The sequence below is a fragment of the Arvicanthis niloticus genome, chromosome 15 (genome assembly GCF_011762505.2).
Source record: "Arvicanthis niloticus isolate mArvNil1 chromosome 15, mArvNil1.pat.X, whole genome shotgun sequence".
Classification (NCBI taxonomy): domain Eukaryota; kingdom Metazoa; phylum Chordata; class Mammalia; order Rodentia; family Muridae; genus Arvicanthis; species Arvicanthis niloticus.
Window position 1 is genome coordinate 32,273,630 of NC_047672.1, and position 22,223 is coordinate 32,295,852.

Below are 22,223 nucleotides of genomic sequence, written 5' to 3' on the forward strand. Positions count from 1 at the left end.
CTTGTCCTTGGCCAATGTCATATTCCTGCCAAGCAGCCCATTTCCTTGTCCTTGGCCAATGTCAGATACTTACAAAGCAGCCCCAAAGGCTCTCTCCCTTTTTTTTTATTTCATTAACAAGACTGAGCCTGTCTTAGGTCGTTCTGACATGAATGCCTTCCTTACCCGTCATGGAATCTAAATCTTAGGCTAGAACAAAGAAGTAATCTCAGGCAGAAACCTAAATATTAGGCTAGAACAAAGAAGTAATTTCAGACAGGAATCTAAATTTTAGGCTAGAACAAGGAAGTAGGCTTCAGACATGAAAATGACCTTGAGCTAGAACAGGGAAGTTGGCTCAGATACTTTGGTCATCCTGATAAGACCTTAGAAACAGTGATCACAGGAGTGTTCACGTAATTGGGTTTAATGCCTTGCTTTTCTTTGACTATTTGTGTTTACATAGTGATACATAGTGATATCATTTGTGATACATAGTGAGACCTTGATCCTTGACTATTTGCATCTGTTGTATTGCTAGACCCTCAACCTAGAACTGACCTTAATGTATGCATGTAATCAAAATGGTATAAAAGCATAAAGGAGGAGGGAGGGTGGGATGGGGGTTCTAGGGAGGGGAAATGGGAAAGGGGGATGACATCTATATTGTAAATAAATAAAATATCCAATGGGGGGGAAACCAAAAAAAAAAAAAAAAGCTCTGAGTTTAAGTTTAGTGCCATTAGAAAAAAGAGGATAGTGGTTATCTTTGAAGCAGTGTTTGTGAGGTGGCCTGAAGGTGCTTATGGGGTTTTTGAAATACTTATTTTTCTTCATATAATTTTAATCTTATAATAATGCCCTTATGAATTATAAAATGTATTATTAATATTTCATAACAAATTATTCTAGAATTTACCAGACTAAGAAAACATTTAACAATAGATGTTTTCCCAAACAATCTCTCTGGATTTTTTTTTCTTTCTGATTTTCTTTCTGTGTTTTGAGATAGGGTCTCATGTTGGCCCAGACTGTACTTGAATTCACTATGTAGCCAAAGCTGGCTATGAACTATTGATTCACTTGCCTCTTCCTCCCAAAGAATCATAGTCATGATCATACCCTAGCTACTAGGTGGTTGGGGTCTTTCTTGCAGTAGCAGTCAGAATAATGGTTTTTGCTGCAATCATCTTGGAAGCTGAAAATTTTGCTTCTAGGGTATTTTACTGGTATTCTATTGGCAGAGATATTTCAGTTTCTTGCCATATGTGCCTGCCTCTCCATAGTGTTGCTTGAGTGTCTTGATAGCATTGACTTTCTCCAGAATAAGAGAGAAAAGTGCATAATTTTTTCTGACCTAATCTTGGAGAAACATGCCAGTGTTTCTGTTGAATAGAAAGACCAGCCATATTTAAAGGAGCAGATAGAAGGATGCAAGAATCATTGGGGACTGTTGTCAAAGTTGACTACTATGTTAGTTGTGGGCTGACATAACAAAATACTTCATTCAAACTAAAGGCTTATGTGACATGTTTACAGCTGTGTAGCCACGGTAGCTAACTCATAAGCTTCCCGAGAGTCTCCTGTCTCTGCTGCCTATCTTGCCTTAGGAATACCAGGATCACTGAGGTGTGCTACTGTGACTGACTTTATATGTATTCTAGGGATCCATATTCAGGTCCTTGCTCTTATATAGCAAGTGCTTTACCCACCAAGTCATCTCCCATCCTACAAGTTGGTATTTCTAAGTCATAAGTTTTGAGAGTGAGGTGTGTGTGTGTGTGTGTGTGTGTGTGTGTGTGTGTGTGTGTGTGTGTTTCATGTGAGTGCATGTGCATCAAAGGTAGAACATGTACATATGGGGGTCAGAAATTTACATCAGATACCTTCCTTGATGATTTCCACTTACTTACTGAGACAGAATCTCTTGCTGAACCCAGAGCTTACTGATTCATCTAGTTAGCCAGCTGTCTAACTAGATGTCTAGATATTGGCTGTCTCAGTGTCCTGAGCACCTGGATTACAGGCCAGCTAATACTCCCACACAGCTTTTATGTAGTGATGTATCAGGGATGCAAACTTTGGCCTTCATACATGATGACAATCACTTCTCCATTAAGCCATCTCCTTAGCTTCTAAACCATTAAAAAAAAACTTTTAAAATATAATACTAAACTCTGTGATTCAAGGGGATTGCAACATAATAACTTATGGTTAAAATGTGGTATTAGAAATGAAAGTATGTTCTTTTTGTTTGGGGAGAAAATTATGATTAAACTTTGACCAAAAAATGTATTGGTTAGCAATTTTTTTAGTCCATTTTCTGCTTTTGCAGTAGAGTACTAGGAACTGAGTAGATTATAAACTACAGTTTATTTGGCCCATTGTTTGGGAACTGGCATGTGGAAGAGCATGGCACCAACATCCGACAAGGTTTTTTGTGCTACATTGTAACAAGGCAGAGATGTTATGTCACGAGTCCCATGTCCATTTGAGAAAGGAGAAGAGGAAAAGGAAACAAAATTCTTTGTTTTGTACATCTCTTCTTTGTTAACAAACAGCCTTTTAATATGGGAGGGCAAGGTCTGCATTGACTGAATTAAGACTTTAAAGTTTTAACTCTTAACAACTTTATATTTGAGCCTAAATTTCCCATTCAAGAATTAGCCTAAGTTTCCCATTCATGAATTTTGGTGAATATGTTTACTATAGCAGCAATTAAGAATGGAAATTGAATAAAAATTCTTAAACATTTTAAAAGCAAAAAATGGCACAAGGATATGACTGAAGGTTGTTAGTAGAAAAGATAATTAAAGTGGCGTATACAAGCAGGAGCCAGAGAATAATTAGATGGAAGTGCCAGTGTATTAAATAGCTGTTACTGTGCAGAAAATTGACCTCAGTCTTACCGCTTAAAGCAGGTAGTTATTTCATAGTTACCATGATCAGCGATATGGTGGCAGCTGAGCTGTGTGGTTCTGATGTGGCTACTTTGTGAGTATACAGGCATGTTGGCCAGGCCTGCAGCCATCTGGCACTGAGAGTCCACTTTATACTTTACTCACAGTTTGTTGGCAAGCCTTACTGTCTTCCTGGCTATTGGCCAGATACTCCACTTTCCCACCTTTGAGAGCTTTTTATTGGCTGTCAAATGTCCACTTAGCATGACAACTACCTTCTCCCAAGCAGGGGTGTAAGTTAGAGAACCTAACTTGGGAACTGCAGTTGTAACGTGATCTCAGAAGTGTTGTGCTGTCACTCCTCTTATATCTTCCTGGTTATAGTGAACAATCCTGGCAATAATGTGTGAGGAAACTATACAGGGTTTGAATATTCATTACTATTTGTTAAGTCCATCTTCTTGAGCTGCCTAGTACACAAAAATTTATCAAAATAAACCTGACTATTACTTATTGAAAGAGGTTCAGATTGAATAAACAGGAAGAATATAATTGATCTGTATGTCAGTATTTACAAAATTGACCTCATATTTGAAATGCTATATCCAATTCTTTTATTTTAATTAAGAAAGATAACATACATATAGAAAATGAAAAAACTTAGTTTTACGTATATAGGACAGAGTGATTGCATACATTAAGAAATAGTATATTATTTCTAGTGCCCCCAACATGCTTTATGCATATCATTTGATTATATCTGTTGATCTCCAGAACGACAACTTACACGATATCTAAAGTGCTCATTTCTTCCAGTTCCTTTTTCTTCTTTACTCCCATTATACCCATTCCTAAACACTGAAGTCGCTCTATCTTGTTCTTAGAATTTTGTTGATAGACTCCTGTTGCAATTTGTGCCTTTTTTTTTTTTTTTTTTTTTTCACATAGAATTTTATTGTAAGAATCACACTTGGTTTTGTTTATAGCTATTCATTTAGACATATTTCCTTCATAATTTCCCAGTTCATTCTTCTAAGAGTAAACATCTGGATTGTGTTCTGGTTTTGGCACTGATGAATAAGACTGCTGTGAATAGCTTCCTTGTCTCACACTGCTCTTGTCTTTATCCATTTTTTTGTTGCTGTAAAAATACAGATGGTCCTCAGTTTATAATAGTTTGAGCTGGGATTTTTTTTTAATTTATTGTAGTGTTACAGCAATGTGCATGAGGTACACCTTTCCCCCCCAGGTCTTCAGTGGGTGTTGATAATGACCAGCAACAACAGTAGTGAGCCATAGCTCCCAGTAGTTTGAGGCTGGAAAACTACACTCCAGGTGTGATGTGCTGTAAGCTAGAATGTTTGGTAGATAGGCATAAAAGCATTTTTGAGTTGTATTGTTTTCATTTATAATGAGTTTATTAGAACATACCTCATTGTAAGTTAAGTACCATCTTTATCTAAGACCAAGACATTTTTTATAAGAAGTGTTGAATTTGCCTCAATTCTAGAGGTTGGGAAGGCAAGAGCATGCTTCTGGCATTTGCTCAGCTTTTGGAAAGCCTTCTTGCTGTCTCACAAGGCTGTTACTTGAGGTATCTTCTCTTACAGCATTCCTCATGTTGTTAAATGGCCCAACCCCCATGATGTCATCTAATCCTAATTAGCCCCCAAAGGCTCCTTTATAAATAGCATTAACATATGGATTTGAGGATGAAGTTTTTGCTGCATGAACTTCTGAGGAACACATTCAAACCACATTCAGTAGTCTCCATCCCTGTTTTTATGTTTAAGCATATACTTCTTTAGAGTATATATAGAAGTATAGGGTTGCCATATATGCCTCTGCATTTTATAGGTAACACCAGACTTTGTTTTTCCAAAATGGTTGCTTCAGTCACATTCCACGTAAAGATGTGCACTACTTCTGTTCAGCTATAGGAATTCTTAATATAAAATAGTAGTCCTGGATTGCTTATAAGTATTACAGATACTTTTCTCCATACTTTATTGACTGTTCCTTTTCTGATATCTTTGTTGAACAGAAGGAACTACTTAAACGTAAGACAATTTTATCAGTCTTTATCAAAAGAATATTGTTTTTGTTGTCTTGCCTGAACCCCAAGTTCACAAATATATTTTCTGTGTTATTTCAAGCATTATAGTTTTAATTTTCATGTTTTGGGTCCATATCCTACCAATGGATTTATGTTCTAGATATGATATAAAGTCACAACTTAATTTTTCCCCTCATTAAAATGAAATGAAACCTAGTAGACTCGGTGTCATTTGTTGAAATGAGTCTGTATCCACTGCTATATAATATCAGCTTTATTGTAAACTAGATTTCCTTACATGCTTTGGTCTGTTTCTGGGCTCATGTTTCCCTGTTATATCAATTGCAGTACCTAAGCCACCACCATACTGATTTTCTTTTTTATTTATACAACATTTTTTTATTGGATATTTTCTTTATTGACATTTCAAATGTTATCCCTTTTCCAGGATCCTCCCCCCAAGAAACCTCCTACCCATCCCCCCTCTCCCTGCTTCTATGAGGGTGTTTTCCCCACCCACTCCCGCCTCCCCACCCTTGCATTCCCCTACACTGGGGCATGACAGGACCAAGGACCTCTTCTCCCATTGATGCCCAACAAGACCATCCTCTGCTACATATACAGCTGGAGCCATAGGTCCCTCCATGTGTACTCTTTGGTTGGTGGTTTAGTCCCTGGGAGCTCTGAGGGTTCTGGTTGGTTGATATTGTTGTTCATCCTATGGGGTTGCAAGCCCGCTCAGCTCCTTCAGTCCTTTTTCTAACTCCTCCATTGGGGTCCATCAGTCTGTTTCTGTATAATCTGAACAAGGGTTACTTATCTTTCCTTTCAGTGGAGTTTGTTTATTCTTAGGAGACTTACCTCAAGGCCATCTTAACAATCAGGAGTTCTAACCTGGTGTAGTAATCAAACTTTCATCATCAAGACAAATATCTGAAAACAAAAGAAAAAAGATTTATCTTGGCTTGTGGTTTCAAAGGTTGAGTCTGTGGTTGTGTGGCTCCATTGCTTCTGGGCCCATTCATGGTAAGACAGAGGATTCTGGTAGGACACATTTGATGGGAAAAACTGGCTCAGTTCATGGTGATGGGAGCCAAACATACAGGAAGGGGTCAGGACAAGATACACGTTTCAAAGGCATGCCCCTACTCACTTACTTTCTCCAGCAGTGCACTCCATCTTTGTAGTCCACTGACTATAAACTCGGGGGGTGAATCCATTGATGAAAGTACCCTCATGATCCAGTCACCTTAGGGATAAAAGCATGAGCCTTCCCATGATCCTTTTGTGGGACTGTTTACTTCCAAATCACAATATGTATACATTTCTTACTACCAAATGTTTTAACAACTGGGATGTTGGAGCCTGTTTCCCCGAGACAGTCATTGATAAATCCTAGTGGTTGGTGGTGCTAAATAATTTTTTTTTACCTCTGAACTTCTGATTTACTTTCAGAAATCCATGGCAGAAATCCTGCTTGATGCCCAGTTTGTTACGACATTTAAAAATGCAAACCAACCACAAACAGTCAAGTAGGACTCATAGATCTAACAGATATAACATGCATGGAAAGATGCTCCTACACAACAGACTGAAGTCATGTTAAGTGCTCTGTCTGCTCCATTGCCCATTTGTTCTAGGTCAGTGTACAGAGGAGAGAGGAGGGGTGAGGAGAGAGAAGAAAGGAGGGAGACACAGTAACACTCACTTATAATTCCAACACTTGAGAGGCTAGCCAACTGGCTACACAGCAAGACCATGTCTCAAAAAATGAAAGCAAATTGTATACAAATGAGTTTAGAACTTTTCAGTAAGTAAAGTCTATAGGTTTTACTATTATAAAGATTTTGCAATAGATATTTTTTAGAAAGTTCCATCTCACTACTAATTAGAAACATGAATCAAAATAAAATACTGTTTTCAGCTATCATCAGATTGGTAAAATATTTAATACTTTTCTGTATCAAATCTTGGCTAGAATATGAATATTCTCACACAGCATTGCTGGGAATATAAAACAGAACAGATACTTTGGAGGGTCATTTGCATGCCTATTAAAAAATAAAAGCACATACACTTCTTGCCTATAATCTAGAAGTTTCTTTTTAAGAATTCCACAGAGGAACACTTGCACATATATACAAGGAAACAAGACATCAGTTTCTTTATTATTTATAATTTCTGAATTTTGAGAAATATTTTAATATGCAGTCAACAAAAGATTGTACAGGAAATTAAATTATAAAATATCCTAAAACATTTTATCAGGAATGAATTCTATCCATATGTCTTTATCTTTTAAAATACTGCTTCAAGGGGAAAAAACCGGTAAAGTGAATGTGAAGATTAGCATAATTTCTGTTAAGAAAATAACTCACTGAGTATACTGTGTATGTGTGTTCATAGTGTATATATATGTGTTGTGTGTCACATAGGTATGTATGCACATGGAAGTAATAGATTAACTTCATACAGGTGCTATCCATTTTAATTTTTTTTTTTTTTTTAGATAGGATCTTTCAGTGGCTTGGAGCTTACAAATTAGTCTGGACTGTTGGAAGTGTAAGATGAGATAAATCTTTCCTTCCCAAGTTGCTTTTGGTCAGTGTTTTATCACAGCAGTAGAAAGCAAACCAGGACAGTATGATATTAGAAACTGTTTTAGGGCTACTGGATGTAAGTCTTTCTGTTAGTTTCTTGAATGATATTTTGAATATAGTAGAATTTATAAAGGATAATATTATATGTAGAAATTGCATTTAATTCACTATTAAAATGCAAGCTGGGTGTGATGGCTCATTCCTATAATGCCAGTACGCAAGCAGAAGAGGCAAGGGGAAGTGCAGGTTTGAGGCCAGCATGGGCTACAGAATGAGACCTTGTCTTAAAAGCTACCTCTCTCAAAAGAAATAAAAGAATTTTGTAGTGTTGTTATATGAGAGCATGCGGTTAAGAACTATTGTAAGTTGTACAGTTCCTAGAAATCAGTCTTAGTTGGTTGAAGAGAGTTAATTTGGGTACCACTTAGGAATAAGAAAGAAAAATCCATATAAAAGAATATTATAAATGCTTAAAAGAACATGATCTAGGCTTACCAATTCTATAGAGTATCAAGATAGCAGTTTGTTTGGCCTGATGATATGAATTAGTGAATATAAGCACTTGCCATGCAAGCCTTTGAGTTTAGTTCCCAGAACCTATAATGGAGAGAGAGGACCAACTCTAAACATTGTTCTCCAATCTCCATACATGCACATACGCATTCATTCATTCACTCTCATACACACACACACACACACACACAATGTACATGCACACTAATAATAATAAATAACTTTTTAAAAAGTTTGTTTCATTAGCTCTTGATACCTTTTAGTAAATGAGTATTAATATTTTTACTTAGAACAATTAGGCTTCCTTCTCAGCATTGTTATATATAAAATGATTTTAATATTTTAAATTTTGATCAATTAATGTAATATGTTTGTTTATTAATTATATAAATTAATTTATTCACGATTAAAATGCAAGCTAGGTATGTTGGCTCATTTTATAGCCTAGGCATGCCTAGGATTCCTAGCACTTCTACTGCCTCTGCCTTTCAAGTTCTGGGATTACAGGTGTGCACCAGCTGTGCTCAGTTCAGTATTAGGTATTGTTTAACAGTTTTATTGAGATTAATTTACAGATTATAAAACTCACTAAGCATGCAGTTGTATAATTTAGTGATAAATGAATGCATCTCTACAACCATGAACACAATCTGTCCTTAGAATGTTTCCATCACCTTCTAAAGTTGCTTATGCTCTTAATCTGACATTAGTCCCTGCTGCCCTCAGCCCTTGAGCTGCCCTTTGTCTGTGTTGGCATTTCCTACTAATGGCATCATAATCATGCTGTTTTCATTTAGCCTGATATTTAGTGGTTTACTTGATTGCAGCAGGATCTATCAATCGATGGTCATTTGGGTTGCTTATATTTATTTCTATTATGAATAAATGATACTATTGATAGGCAAGTACAAATCTTTGTATGAACATATATTTTCTATTTTCATGGGAAGATTCTTGTAAATGGAATATGTGGACTACTTGCTGTGTCTAATTTTAAAAGAAGCTGAAGATGATTTTACAAAGTTCCATACATACATGCCCATGAAGACACCATTGTTGTGTCTCTTCATCAGTGTGTGATGTTGTCTGCTGATTCCTTCATCTTTCAGGTTGCTCCCACTATGTATCCAGTATTCTGTCTCTGCTTTCTGAGTGCTGGGGTCCCAGATGGACCTGTGTGCCTGGTGTGTGTTGAACACTGCTTCTAATAGCCGTTCTAGTAGCTATATGGGAGCCTCTCCCCTGCTCCTGAGTTTCCCTGTCCTAATTACTAGTCCTTTCTTTGTTTTCAGCTGTGTCTTTGCTTTACTGCTTTCTTCCCAGTTGGTTAGTGTTACCAAGTATAAGTCATTCCAATCTCTTGACCGTCATCTAATAGATTGTTGCATTCGGAAGACTTCTCTACCCATTCTTCATTCTATTTTTTTGTTTTGATAACTCAGATAATAAAGTTTGACAATTTCATAAGAAATCGACAAACAAGTATGTCTCTTGTTGTACCCTCAAAATGTTAACAAATACTTTTATATACAACTTTTACATATTGCTTGTCTTTTTTATTCTCTTTATTTTAACATTTTGATGAAGTTTGTTTTATCACTTTCTGAGAGATTGTGCTTTGGGTGCTGTGTCCAATAGATACCTAGTTCAAGATCACAGTGATTTCCTCAATGTGTTCTTTTAGTAGCATGGTATTAATAGTTTTAGTTTGCAACCTTTAAGGTTATCATCCATTCTGTGTTAAGTTATGCATACGGTCATATAATGGTGTACATTCATTTAAAAATATATAGATAACCAACCAATTTCCCCAGTGCCAGTTAGTAAAAACTCTTTTCCCCTTTAAGTTGTCTCTTCTTTGGGAAGTCAGCTGACCATGTGATGAAACTCCCAGTTGTCTTCATTGTCATGACTGCTCCAGGCTTATAGGAAGATGTGAATCTGGAAAATGTGTTTTAGAATTCATTGCTTATCCATATGCATTTCAGAACAAGTTTTGGATTACTACAGCAAAACCTGCTGGCATTTTGGTAGGATTTGCACTGACTGGAATAATAGGTGTATTTTAAATCAGTTCATATGGGAGTATTGCCATCTTGGTAATAAGTAGTTTTAGAGCACGGACAGGGTCCTTTTCTTCATTTAAAGTCCTCAAAAAGATTTTATAGCTTTCAATTTAAAGTTGTGATAGTGTTATTAAATTAATTTTTAAAAGTATTTAATTTGTGTGCATATAGGACAACTCACAAGAGTTGGTACTCACATTCTACCATATGGATCCTGGGAAATCAAACTCAGACTTGATAACAAGTATCTTAACCCCCCAGCTGTCCCACTGCGGGGGGACACTCAGTCTTAGGCTATTGTGAAAGGAACTGTTCCATCACTTTCACTCCTGGATTGAAGTATAGTTGTTTTTATGTTAATCTCATATTTTAAAAACTTGTTATGCTCCTAATTGGTGCATGCTTACTCCGTCTCCCCCTCCCCCGAGCCCTCCCTTGTACTCTTGCTTTCTCTGCATCTGTATACTGCTTTGGATTTTCTGTGTATACAATCATATCACTTTTGAACAAACATGGTTTCATGTCTTTGTTTCTAGAGTAAGCCCTATGTTTTGTGCTGTGCCTGTTTCACAGCCTCAAGCCCTTAGTGCGGTAGTGAGTAGAAATGACGAGAGACAGCTTCTTTGTCTGACTGCAGTTTTACTGGAAACCCAGTCAGCATGCTGTAGGATAGGTCTTTAAAGATCTACTTTATCATCCAGCTGAGGCGACACCCTCCAACCCTAGTTGTTTGTTTCAATGTTGTTTTGGTTGTTTGTAATAATTGATGTATATTACTGTGCTACATAGCATTTGATCTGTATATGTTGTACTGCTTCTGAGAACTGTCTGCTCAGTTAACCTACTCTTTAAACTGTCAGCTCTTTCTTCTAAGTTATTCATGCCCTGCCTGATGCATGGCTAACAAAGCTTGTCTCCCATTATACAGGCCATCTTTTCAATTTGTTGTTGCCTTTGTTGTACAGGAGCTTAATTTGATGTTTGTCAGATCTAGCTGTTATTTCCTGAGCTGGTGGAGTCTTACTCAGAAAGTTTGTGCTTGTCCCCATATCTTGAAATGTTTATATTTTCCTTTCCTAGTTTCAAAGTTTCAAGTCTTATATTAAGGTCTTTAGTCAATTTTAAGTTGACTGTTTTGCAGGATGAGCGGTAACAGTTGTATCTCAGTCTTTGCCGTGTGCATATCCAGCTTCCTAGCACCCTGTGTGGGTGAGGCCATCTTTCCTCTACTAGGCACTTTGGCACCTTTGTCAACAATTCAGTTCCTGTAGGTTTTCTAGAGAGTTTACAGAATACTTCTTAGTGAGCCTCTGGATTTCAGTGAATATTTGTTGTAATATTCCTTCACTCCCTTTACCTCTAATATTAATTTGAGTCTTTTGGTTATTTTGTCTAAGCCTTTGTCAGCCTTGTTTATCCGTTCAAAGAAGCAACTGTTTCATTGATCCTCTTATGGTCTTCATTTCATTAAATTCTACCTTGCTCTATTATTTCTTATTTTATTTTTATCTACTAATTTTGTTTGGCTAGTTCTGGTTTTTCTAAGACTTTGAGGTACATCACTAAGAGATTATCAAAGCATTCACTTGACTTGTTAATGTGTGTACTCATCATAAGAAGCTTACCTCTTCTGCCTTTGCTGTATACAAAAAAAAAAAGAATCTAATGAAGTGTGGTTTTATTTTCACTTGTTTCTAGGATTTTTTTTTACTTTTTAAAACCATACTTTATATATAGCAAACATAGTTTGCATATTCAATCCTCAAGTGTTGATGTGGCATCTATAGTTTCTTGTGATACTAATTTTATTTCATTATACGATACAAGAACTTTTTATTTATTCACTTTGCATCCCAATCGATGCCTCAGCTCCCAGTCAGCTCCTCCCACATCCCTCCCCTCCTTCCCCCTTTCCCTTCCATCTGAGAGGGTAGAGGCCTGCTTGGGTATCCTTCTACCCTGGCACATCAAGTCTCTGGGAGTCTAGGCACACCCTCTCCCACTGAGGCCAGACAAGACAACCATGCTAGAATAACATATCATCCCACAGACAGGCAACAGCTTTTGAAATACACCCCCCACCCCCACCCCCCCCAACCCCATGCGCGCGTCTCCAGTTGTTCAGGACCCACATGAAGACCAAATTGCACATTAGCTACATATGAGTGAGGGTTGTGGAGGGCTAGGTCCAGCACCTGTATATTCTTTGGTTGGTGGTTCTGTCTTCCTGTGGATTTTCTATCCCCTCTGGGACCCTCAATCCTTCCCCCAACTCTTCTAAAAGAATCTCCAAGCTCCATCTACTGTTTGGCTGTGAGTTTCTACATCTGTCAGAGTTAGCTGCTGGGTGGAGCCTCTCAGAGGACAGTTATGCTAGATTCCTGTCTGCAAGCATAACAGAGTATCATTAATAGTGTCAGGGATTGGTGCTTGCCCATGGAATGGGTCTCAAGTTGGGCAGATGCCAAGGACCAGCCTCAGCTTGGAGTGGGTTCTGAGAGAAGGGGGTGTCTGGGAGCGACAAAAAGAACGACTTGAAGTCAAATTGTAGATCCAAGCTGAAGACCTATGTTCTGCTTGATACAGTTTCTTCAGTCTGCTTCTCTATGTTCTGCTTTCTCTCTGGAGATCTCTCTGTCTGTGTTCTGCTTGCTTGTTCTCCCTTTTTATCCTGGAAAAAAAACCTCTCTGGATAGTTCATCTCAGGCAGAGCACAGGCCCAGTCTTTTACTTTACATAGCACTCCAGTCATTTACTCCAGGTTTTCCTTTTGATTATCTTCTGAATCGGCATCTCGGCCCTCTGATTGCTAGGAGACAGCAAGCAGACATTTTTTTTTCTTAACATTGCAAAAGAATTCAGTGATCTGTCTGCCTTTGTTAAGCACAGACTATAAGATAGTTGGATGGGACCCTGAAATTACCATTTCTACCACAACTGAGTCTAACTTGGCTCTGTCCTAGGCTGACCCTGAACTCAGGAATCTATCTGCCTTTGTAAGCATCAACAAAAAACCTTAGCTGGGTGGATCTCCTGTGATCCCTGCTCCCTAAACCTCTATCTCCTCCCTTAGTAATTGTCTAACGAGTTGGCTCATGGGGCAGCTGCTTTTGTTTCTTAATATTCATGAAGCCCCTCATATAATTCATATTTTATCCTTTTTTGCATAGGTGAGTAATTATATATTTTCAAACTCAAGCATTTAGAGCTCTTAGCTATAACCTTAAGGGCTGTCCTGAAGTCCAAGAGTTTACCATTTTCCTAAGACATAGCCACACCCTCAACTCCTGGACTCTTGCTGTTTCTAATTATCACTGAGCCATTAACATTAACAGGGAGGACATTCCTTGGAGGAATGTGAAATATGTACATTATTACACAAATACTCCTTATACCCACAGCAGCCAACAACACTCTTGGAGGGTCACCAGGGGCTCTGTCTCAGGGGTAGGAACCATGTCACTGTGTCCCCACCAAGGCCAGGCAGGGCTTAGTCACTGTTCTATCCTCTGTCCCTGCATTTCTTGTAGACAGGATAAATTTTGATTAGAAAGTTTTGTCAGTATGTTAGTGTCCCTATCATTCCACTGGGGTTCCTGCCTGGGTACAGGAAGTGGCCTCTTGAAGTTTCATCTCTCCAATGCTGTGACTCACAGCTAAGGTCACCCCGTTGATTCTTGGGGGCCTCCCCTATCCCAGGTCTCTGGCATGTTCTCGAGGTACCCCACCACCACCAGTTGCAGATTTCCATTCATTCTCATGGCTACCTGGCCCTCTCTCCTGTTCCACACTTGATCCTGAATTTCCCCCACCCCTCATTCCTCTCCCCATCCCATCTCTTACCCACTTCTCTTCCTCTATCTACCTCCTACAACTATTTGTTCCTCCTTCTAAGTGATATTCAAGCATCCTTACTTGGGCCTTCTTGTTTAGCTTCTTTGGGACTGTGGAATGTAGCATGGGTAGCCTGTATTTTATGGCTAATATCCACTTCTAAGTGAGTACAGACCATACATGTCCTTTTGGGTCTGGGTTACCTCACTCAGGATTATATTCTCAAATTCCATCCATTTACCTATAAAATTCATTATTTTTAATAGCTGAATAGCATTCCATTGTGTAGATGTACTACATTTTCTTTATCCATTCTTTAGTTGAGGAACATCTAGGTTGTTCCCAGTTTCTGGCTGTTATGAATAAAGCTGCTAGTTGAACAAATGTCCCTGTGGTATAGTGGGACATCTTTTGAGTATATGCCCAAGAGTGGTATACCTGGGTCTTGAGGTAGAATATTCCCTGTTTTCTGAGAAACTACCAAATTGATTTCCAATGTGCTTGTACAAGTTTGCACTCTTACCAGCAATGGAGGAGTGTTCCCCTTGCTCCACATCCTTGCTAGCATGTACTATTGTATGGGTCCAAAAATCACCGACGGAAGACTCCAGACTCAGATAGTATGCAAAACAAACAGTGTTTATTCTACAGAGTCAACCAGCATACATGGGTCAACCACTCTTTGAAATGGTGACCCCAGATAAAGGCACGCAGGCCTTCTTATAGGGAACCGGGGATACTCTCTAGAAGGATTAGTTAATCTAAAATTTTATTGGTGGTTGCTAGGGGTTCACAGGTGATCAATGGTCTACACTCCTATGTCATGAGCATTCAAAATAAATATAAAATAAGTAGGGCTGCCCAGCACAGATGGCCTATCCTGAGATATTTTCCCATTTTTGTGGTTATCCTCAGGCTGTGTTTTTGGGAGAGGGTTTTATGATCTTATTCTAGATTTTATGGTCTGTTCCTAGAGCTGGTATCTGGACTTATCGTCTACTTCTGAGGCTGGTCCCTTACGGCTTTTTAAAAAAATCAGTCCTGGTCCTTAAATGTAGATAAATGGGATCCTTAAAGTGGGGACAAATGGGGTTTATAGTGTCCTTTCACTATCACTTGAGGTTTTGATCTTAGCCATTCAGCCATTGTGAGATGGAATCTCAGAGTTGTTTTGATTTGCAGTTCCCTGATGACTAAGGATGTTGAACATTTCTTTACATGCTCCGCAGCCATTTGAGATTCCTCTGTTGTGCATTCTCTGTTCAGCTCTGTACCCCATTTTTAATTGGGTTATTTAGGTTGTTGGTGTTTGACTTGAGTTTTTAATGATTCCAGACAGATAACACCAAAGTTAAATCAAGGTTAGGTAAACAGGAAATTATTTTTAAAGATATATTTTATTTCATTTATATGTATGTGGGTATATATGTGCACATGTATGTCCAAGTGCACATAGATTCCAGAAGAAGCTTTTGAATCTCTTGAGACTAGAATTAGAAATGTTTATGAGCTGTTTGACATGAACTTGACCACTGAGCCATTTCTCTAGCCCCTAAGAAATATTCATATTCTCATTCATATTTTCTCTCTGTGTTTGTTAAAACTTATTTTATTATCTAAAATGTGATCTACTTTGGAGAAAGTTTCATAGACTGCTGAGAAGATTATGTATTTCATAGATGAAAATGTCAGTTAAATCCATTTATTCTACAGTGCAATTAAACTCCAACTTTCTTCTGGGGAGTGGGGTTGGGGCAGGCTGAATGACATAGCTGTCCGTTAATAAGAATGAGATTTTTTTCTCTTTGAGGCAGGGTCTCTCTATATAGCCCTGGCTGTCCTTGGAAGTCATTATGTAGACCAGGCTGGCCTCAACTCAACAGAGATCCACCTGTTTCTGCCTCCCAAGTGCTGAGATTAAAGGCATGCAATACCACACTCAGCTAGAGTGAGATTTTTAAAGTAAGTGTCCATTGTTATTATATCTGGACTTGTCTTATCCCTTCATGTCTAGTTGTGTTTTGTGAAATCAGGTGCATCAGCATTTGATGCTGACATATTTATAATCATGATAGATTCTTAATAGTTATCTCTTTATTAATATGACATGATTGTCTTTATTTCTGTGGTTAAATTTGGTTTGAAGTCTGCCTTGTCAGGTATGAGTATAGCTATTCTAGCTTGTTTTTGCATTCTACTTACTTGGAATATAATTTTCCATTTTTTTCTCTTTCAGCTTTTGCCAGTAAGTTTCTTATAGACAGCAAACAGTTGGATTTTTCTTTTTAATCAATTCAGCTGACCTATGTTCCAAGTTAATACTTTAAATTTAATATTACTGAGAGATATATGCTAACTTTCCCCATCTTTATACATTTGCTGGTTTACAGAACTAATTGTGTTTGATTCCTTCCTATTCTCCACTGTTTATTCAGTTAATGAAACTTGGTCTTTCATGTTTGTGTATGTGTTTCTTCCTCTGATGTATGCAGTATCTCTTTCTTTCTTTCTTTCTTTCTTTCTTTATTTATTTATTTATTTATTTCTCTCTGTCTCTCCCTCTTTCTTTCTTTTTGCAGTATTTCTTTAAGTATATTCAACAGTGCTAGTATAGTGGTTATGACTTGCTTTAGTTTATTCTTCTGAGAAGTCTTTATTTCTTCTTCAATTTTAAAGGATAACTTCCCTGGATATTATTGTCTGGGTTAGCACTAGGTTTTGTTTCAAAGCTTAAAATACATCAGTCTATCTCTCTTGGTCTTCTGGGGTTCTTTTGTGACGTATCCTATTGTTTCAATGAGTTTCCCTTTTTAAGTAACACTGCATTTCTTTCTTGAAATTTTCAGTATTATGTTTTATGCTTTTGAAATTTCATGGTGCATCGAAGTGTTTATCTGGCCCTATTTGGGATTCTCTCTGCCTCATGTGGCATGTCCATGACTTTTTCTAGATTTGAGAAGTTTTTTGCTGTAACTTTTCTGAATGAATTTTCAGTCAGTTTAGTCTGTTCTTTTCAGGTCCTTCTGCACACTAGATTGGTTGGCTTGGTCTCTTAATAATACACCACAGGTCTTGAATGTTATTCTCATTGTTTGTGGATTTTGTTTTTTGTTACCTGAATATAGATTTCCCTCTTGTTACCAACTCCTGATAGCTTTTCTCATACCTGGTCTACTCTGTTGCTGATACTTTCTAGTAAGAGTTTCCATTTGACTGAGTTTTTTATTTTTAAGATTTTTTTGGCTGAATTTTTTATTCAAGTTACCAAATTTCTAGTCCAAATAGCTAAATTTTTTTGTACAGATATCATAGTGACATATTCACTCATCTCTTATTTGAACCTTCTTATCAATCTCTCTTTTTCTGTAAGTATGTGTGTTTGTGTGTCTGTCTTGCAAGCACATGAAGATGAGGATTTGAGCATGTATCCAGAAGCTAAGAGCAAGATGTCAAATGTCTTCCTCTATCACTCTTTGCCTTACTTCCTTGAGACAGGATCTTTCACTAAGCCAGAAATTCCGTGTGTCTCTGTTCCCCAATCCTGATATGTGCAGCATGCTTGACTTTTTATGTGGGTGCTAAGGCTTCCAACTCAGGTCCTTGTACTTGCAGAACAAGAGATCTTACTCACAATGTCATGTCAGTAGCCCCTCATTGATTATATTTTAAATCAGAATTTAAAAGTACTTCTTCTGACCTTTTAACCATTTCAGTATCTTTAGGTTCAGTTATTAAAGCATTGCAAACTTTTAGAGAAGCTCACTGCTTTGTGTTTTCATATTTATGATTCAGGTTATTCATCTGCTGAGATGGCAGTTCCTTTTTAGTGAGCTCTTAGTAAGCAGCCTTCTCTTAAGGACTCCATTTACAGAGGACAGAGAGCTGTGATAATAGCATTAACGCCAAAATAGACATTGTATTAAAATACATTTAAAGAGGGTGGAGAGATGGCCTAGTAGTTCAGACCATGGATGCTGCTCTCCAGAAGAGTTTGGTTCCCAGCATCATGTCCGGAAGCTGCCTGTCTGCTTCCAGGGGATCCAGTGCCTCTGCTCTCTGCATACCTACACTCACATGTACATAACCATGCACATACGCATAATTTAAAGTAAAGTAAATCTTTTAAAAAAATACAGTTAAAAGAAATTATAGTCCTGCAGAGACTAGATGTCCAAGGGTGGGGTAGTACCCAAGGGGGCTTCCCCTTCTCATAGGAGAAGGGGAAAGGGAAAAGGGGGGAGGACTTTATAAAAGGAGGACTAGGAGGAGAAGAGGGAGGGGTCTGTGATTGGGATGTAAAGTGAAAAAATAAATTACTGAAAAAAAGGAAAAATTTAAAAAGTCACTTATTACTACATCTTAAGTGACAATAGAAAAGAAAGTGGTAAAAATAATGTATAATAAAAGAATGAATTTAAAAATTAGTAAAGGTAAAATTAATGATGAATGAAGTAAAGAAGGGGGTTTTCTCTTTAAAGAATGAACAAGATTTAATGAAAAAGGGACAGGATGTGAAATGAACAGACAGCAACATTAGAAAAATATTTCAGATTACAAAATATAGAAAAAACTATCTAAAGGTAAGAGGAGTACAAACAAAAAGATGGAAATAAAATACTAAAATATTAGAACAAGAAAAAATATAAAGACATGAAATATTATAAAGAGTAAAATTAAGAAAAGTGACAAAGAATGAATAAAATAAGGAAGAGTTAGATGCTTCTTCCTGTGTCCTCTAATTGTAGGCCTAGGAGGGGAGGTGGCAGTGAGTCAGGCTAATGCTGCCCATAGGGTTAACTCCCCCACATCAGCCAGTCATTGTATAAGTCTGTTGATTTCTATGAAGTGTGATGCGTCTGTTTTTACGTTGTTGCTGTCTTAATTCTTCTGAATACTTATTAACTTAATATTTCAACAACATTGTATTTTTGTATGTTTATCCTGCTTGTGATTTGTTGAGCTTCTCTGGCATGTAGACTTGGTTTTGATTAATGAATGTAGAGGTTTTCAGTCATAGTTTTCACCTTGTCTCTTTCCGTGTAGGAATTGACACGCATGTTCATGCCGCGCAGGTCTCCAGACCTTGTTCATCTCTTCCTGCGCATCTTTATTTCCTTCTGCTGCTTATCTCAGTTTGCTGGCAGTTGAACCTCCTTGATTAATCTTTCATTCCAGTGTTGCTTTTCCAAACCTCTGGTTTTTATTTACTTTCTTAAAAATTAGTTATAATTCCTCATACTTATGTAGTTCTCTTTAGTTCTTTGAACATGTTTGTATTAGTTGATTCAAAGTGTTTGTCTAGTAAGTCAAATGTCTAGGCTTCCTCATGAATAATTGCTGGTGACTACCTTTCCCTTTTGTATTTGGGCAGTATTTTATTTTACTGTTTATTTGCATGTCTTGTGATTTTTGGTAGGAAGAATAATTATGTAGTTTTCAATTTTTACATATTTTTTTCAGATTTTACATCTTTAAATGTGATATGTAGCATAATTGACTTTCTGGTATTAAACTGATTCTATAAGGCTGCTGACATTTCCAGAGTGACAGTGATCTAGGAAGGAGGGATGGGAATTAGGAATCCAGCAAGTTAAAGCACCAGAAAGCTCACCATTCTTAACCGAGATCCATGGTTTTCTTCAGTAATTGCTCACTTACAAGGCCTTGGTTGAATTTAAAAGTTCTAAAAAAAAAAAAATAGTTTTGACAATTTTTTCATTGCTTTTTAAAGAGTGAATTTTCAGTGGTTTTTTATCCAGTATTCTATAAGTGTGTCTCAATCTCTGTAACCGTTTTTATCTCCGTACTTTCAACCATTGTGATTATTACCCTACTATTTGATATGTTAACATGGTCTGTGCACATTTATTGACAGTCATGAAAGTCCACTCTTTGATTTCATTGAGAGCTGCTTGCGAAATAAACACGAAATGGTTATTTATGAAGCTGCTTCTGCCATTATTCATCTTCCTAACTGTACTGCAAGAGAGCTGGCACCTGCTGTCTCAGGTCAGTTGTGTTTGATAGCTGTCCTTTGTTTGTTACAGTTTTGAAATCAGTAGGCTTGCAGAGTGGGTATTAAGAGAGGCATCTGGGGCCAAGACCGCTCAGTGAGTAAAGATGCTTGCTCAGGATTCCAGCTTTCTTTAATGTTTAGAAAACACAGTTGCTCATATAACTAGCACTATTTCTCTTAATTCAATGCAAATATTAATTGGGATATTAATTTTTTAGAGGAAAAATGCAAAGTTTGTTTTCTATTAAAGTTTTTATAGCTGAACAAAGTGCTTTATTTTCTATTTTTGATGATACTGTTGTTCACATGGAGTTTTGATGCAGTGATTAATTTCCTGATACACAGAATGAACATGATTATTACATCCTATAATTTTCATCTATCTGGTGAACAGTATCCACAGTGATTTTTCTGTTTCTCTTTTTCCAGTTCTTCAACTTTTCTGTAGCTCTCCTAAACCAGCCTTGAGATATGCAGCTGTGAGGACCCTAAACAAGGTAGGTATCCCTTTGATTAACTCTAGACATGTATATGTAGTTCAGAAACATGAAATACAAAGCATTTGGCTTTCTCTTCAAGGTTAGAATATATAACCTATGGGCCTCACATCTGTAACACCTCATTTGTACTTGTGGCCTTAGTCGTAGCTGTTTATACTGTTAGTCCATGGAAGATAATTTATTTCTGACATTTGAGTACTTTCTTTATGTTCAGGTGCTAGACTGTTCAATATGGAGGCCATTCACAAGTGTCCACTTAATTAAGATTAAATAAGGAATTCAGTTTCTCAGTCACTCCAGTCATCCTACCTATGTGTATAGCCACGAAAATCATACAAACCAGTGCAGCAACTGAGTAGTTTTACCAGTTCCTTGTCTTGAATGTTGAAACCAGTTGTGTCTTAGAATTCATGTGTTTGTGATGCTATCCCTTATATGTTAACTCCAGTGGGCCTGAAACAGCACCCAACCATTAAAATACACAAAGATTTCTGCACAAAGCATAAAATTCATTGTTGCGTGGATAAAGACATTTTCATTAGTCTGGATCATCTTTTCCTGTTGAATGAGTTCTACTGACAGTGATTTGCAGAGTTTTTTCACATTTTCAGAATTTAGTGTTGGTCTGATGTAGTATAGACAGAGAGACGGAACAACATAGATGTAGAATGACAGGCATATTTTAGCAACTGTGAGTTATCCAGTTTGGCAGGAGTTTATTTAATTGCAGAATTGATTTCTAAATGGCAGAAAGTCTTTGTTGATCAGCATTTACCAAATCTTTTTCTTAAAGTTTCTAATGTATATAGTACAATAGATACTTGTGAACATATAATCTATAAGGAAATGCTACCTATAATAAAAGGGACTGATACTGTTATAAAACAAAGGTTATATGGATCTAGGCATCCACCATACCTGACCTAAATTGATTACTTTTGCCCTCTACTGTTCCCTTCTGATTGTTACTTATCTTAATTAAAACTTAGCTTCTGGCCTTTATTAACAACAATGTGTTTCTGTTTTTTTGTTTTGTTTTTAATTTTTTTCTTGGTACTTTCTACAGGTGGCAATGAAGCACCCCTCTGCTGTTACTGCCTGCAATCTGGACTTAGAAAACTTAATCACAGACTCAAACAGAAGCATTGCTACCCTGGCCATTACAACATTGCTTAAAACAGGAAGTGAAGGCAGTGTGGACAGGCTTATGAAGCAGATATCTTCTTTTGTGTCTGAAATCTCAGATGAGTTCAAGGTGAGAATTTAAACAAGCTTTGCTTGATCTATAGCTTGCCTCAGCGGTGTCTTTTGAGAAGGTCTGAATTTTTATGAAGTCTATGCTCTCGTTCTTTTCCTTCCTAGGCATTGCTTTATCCTACATAAGTAACTTTTGTCTCTCTCTAAGTCATAAAGGCTGTGTTTTATTTTAAATGTTTTATGACTTTAGCTTTTACATTTTGAGTTATAACCATTTGATTAATGTTTGTGTGATATGTTCAGTGTTTTCTTGTACTCATACTGAGTTATTCCAGCAGAATTAGTTGAAAAGACTTCCTCTCCTTATTGGAAATGAAGGGGCTTCCTTGTTTTGAATCTGAAGACCTTTCCTTTTTTTTTTTTTTTTCTTGCCTTATTAAAACAACTAGCACTTGTAACAAAGTGCTGAGTAGAGCCAGTGACAGTGTGCTGGAAATGACCAAAGGGCGATGGTAAGTCCTTGTGAAAGAATGAGGAAGACAGCTATGTCATTCTCTCTAAT

The 22,223-nt window shown here is 37.2% G+C and overlaps 1 protein-coding gene across 1 annotated transcript in view; it reads left to right on the forward strand.

The window, feature by feature from the left end:
* Window positions 1-22,223, forward strand: part of Copg2 (coat protein complex I subunit gamma 2) — a 116,940-nt gene that overhangs the window by 47,177 nt on the left and 47,540 nt on the right. The window contains exons 10-12 of the mRNA XM_034519771.2: window positions 19,824-19,957; window positions 20,394-20,461; window positions 21,531-21,719. Of these exons, the coding sequence (XP_034375662.1) occupies window positions 19,824-19,957; window positions 20,394-20,461; window positions 21,531-21,719 (391 nt within the window). The remainder of the gene's footprint in view (window positions 1-19,823; window positions 19,958-20,393; window positions 20,462-21,530; window positions 21,720-22,223) is intronic.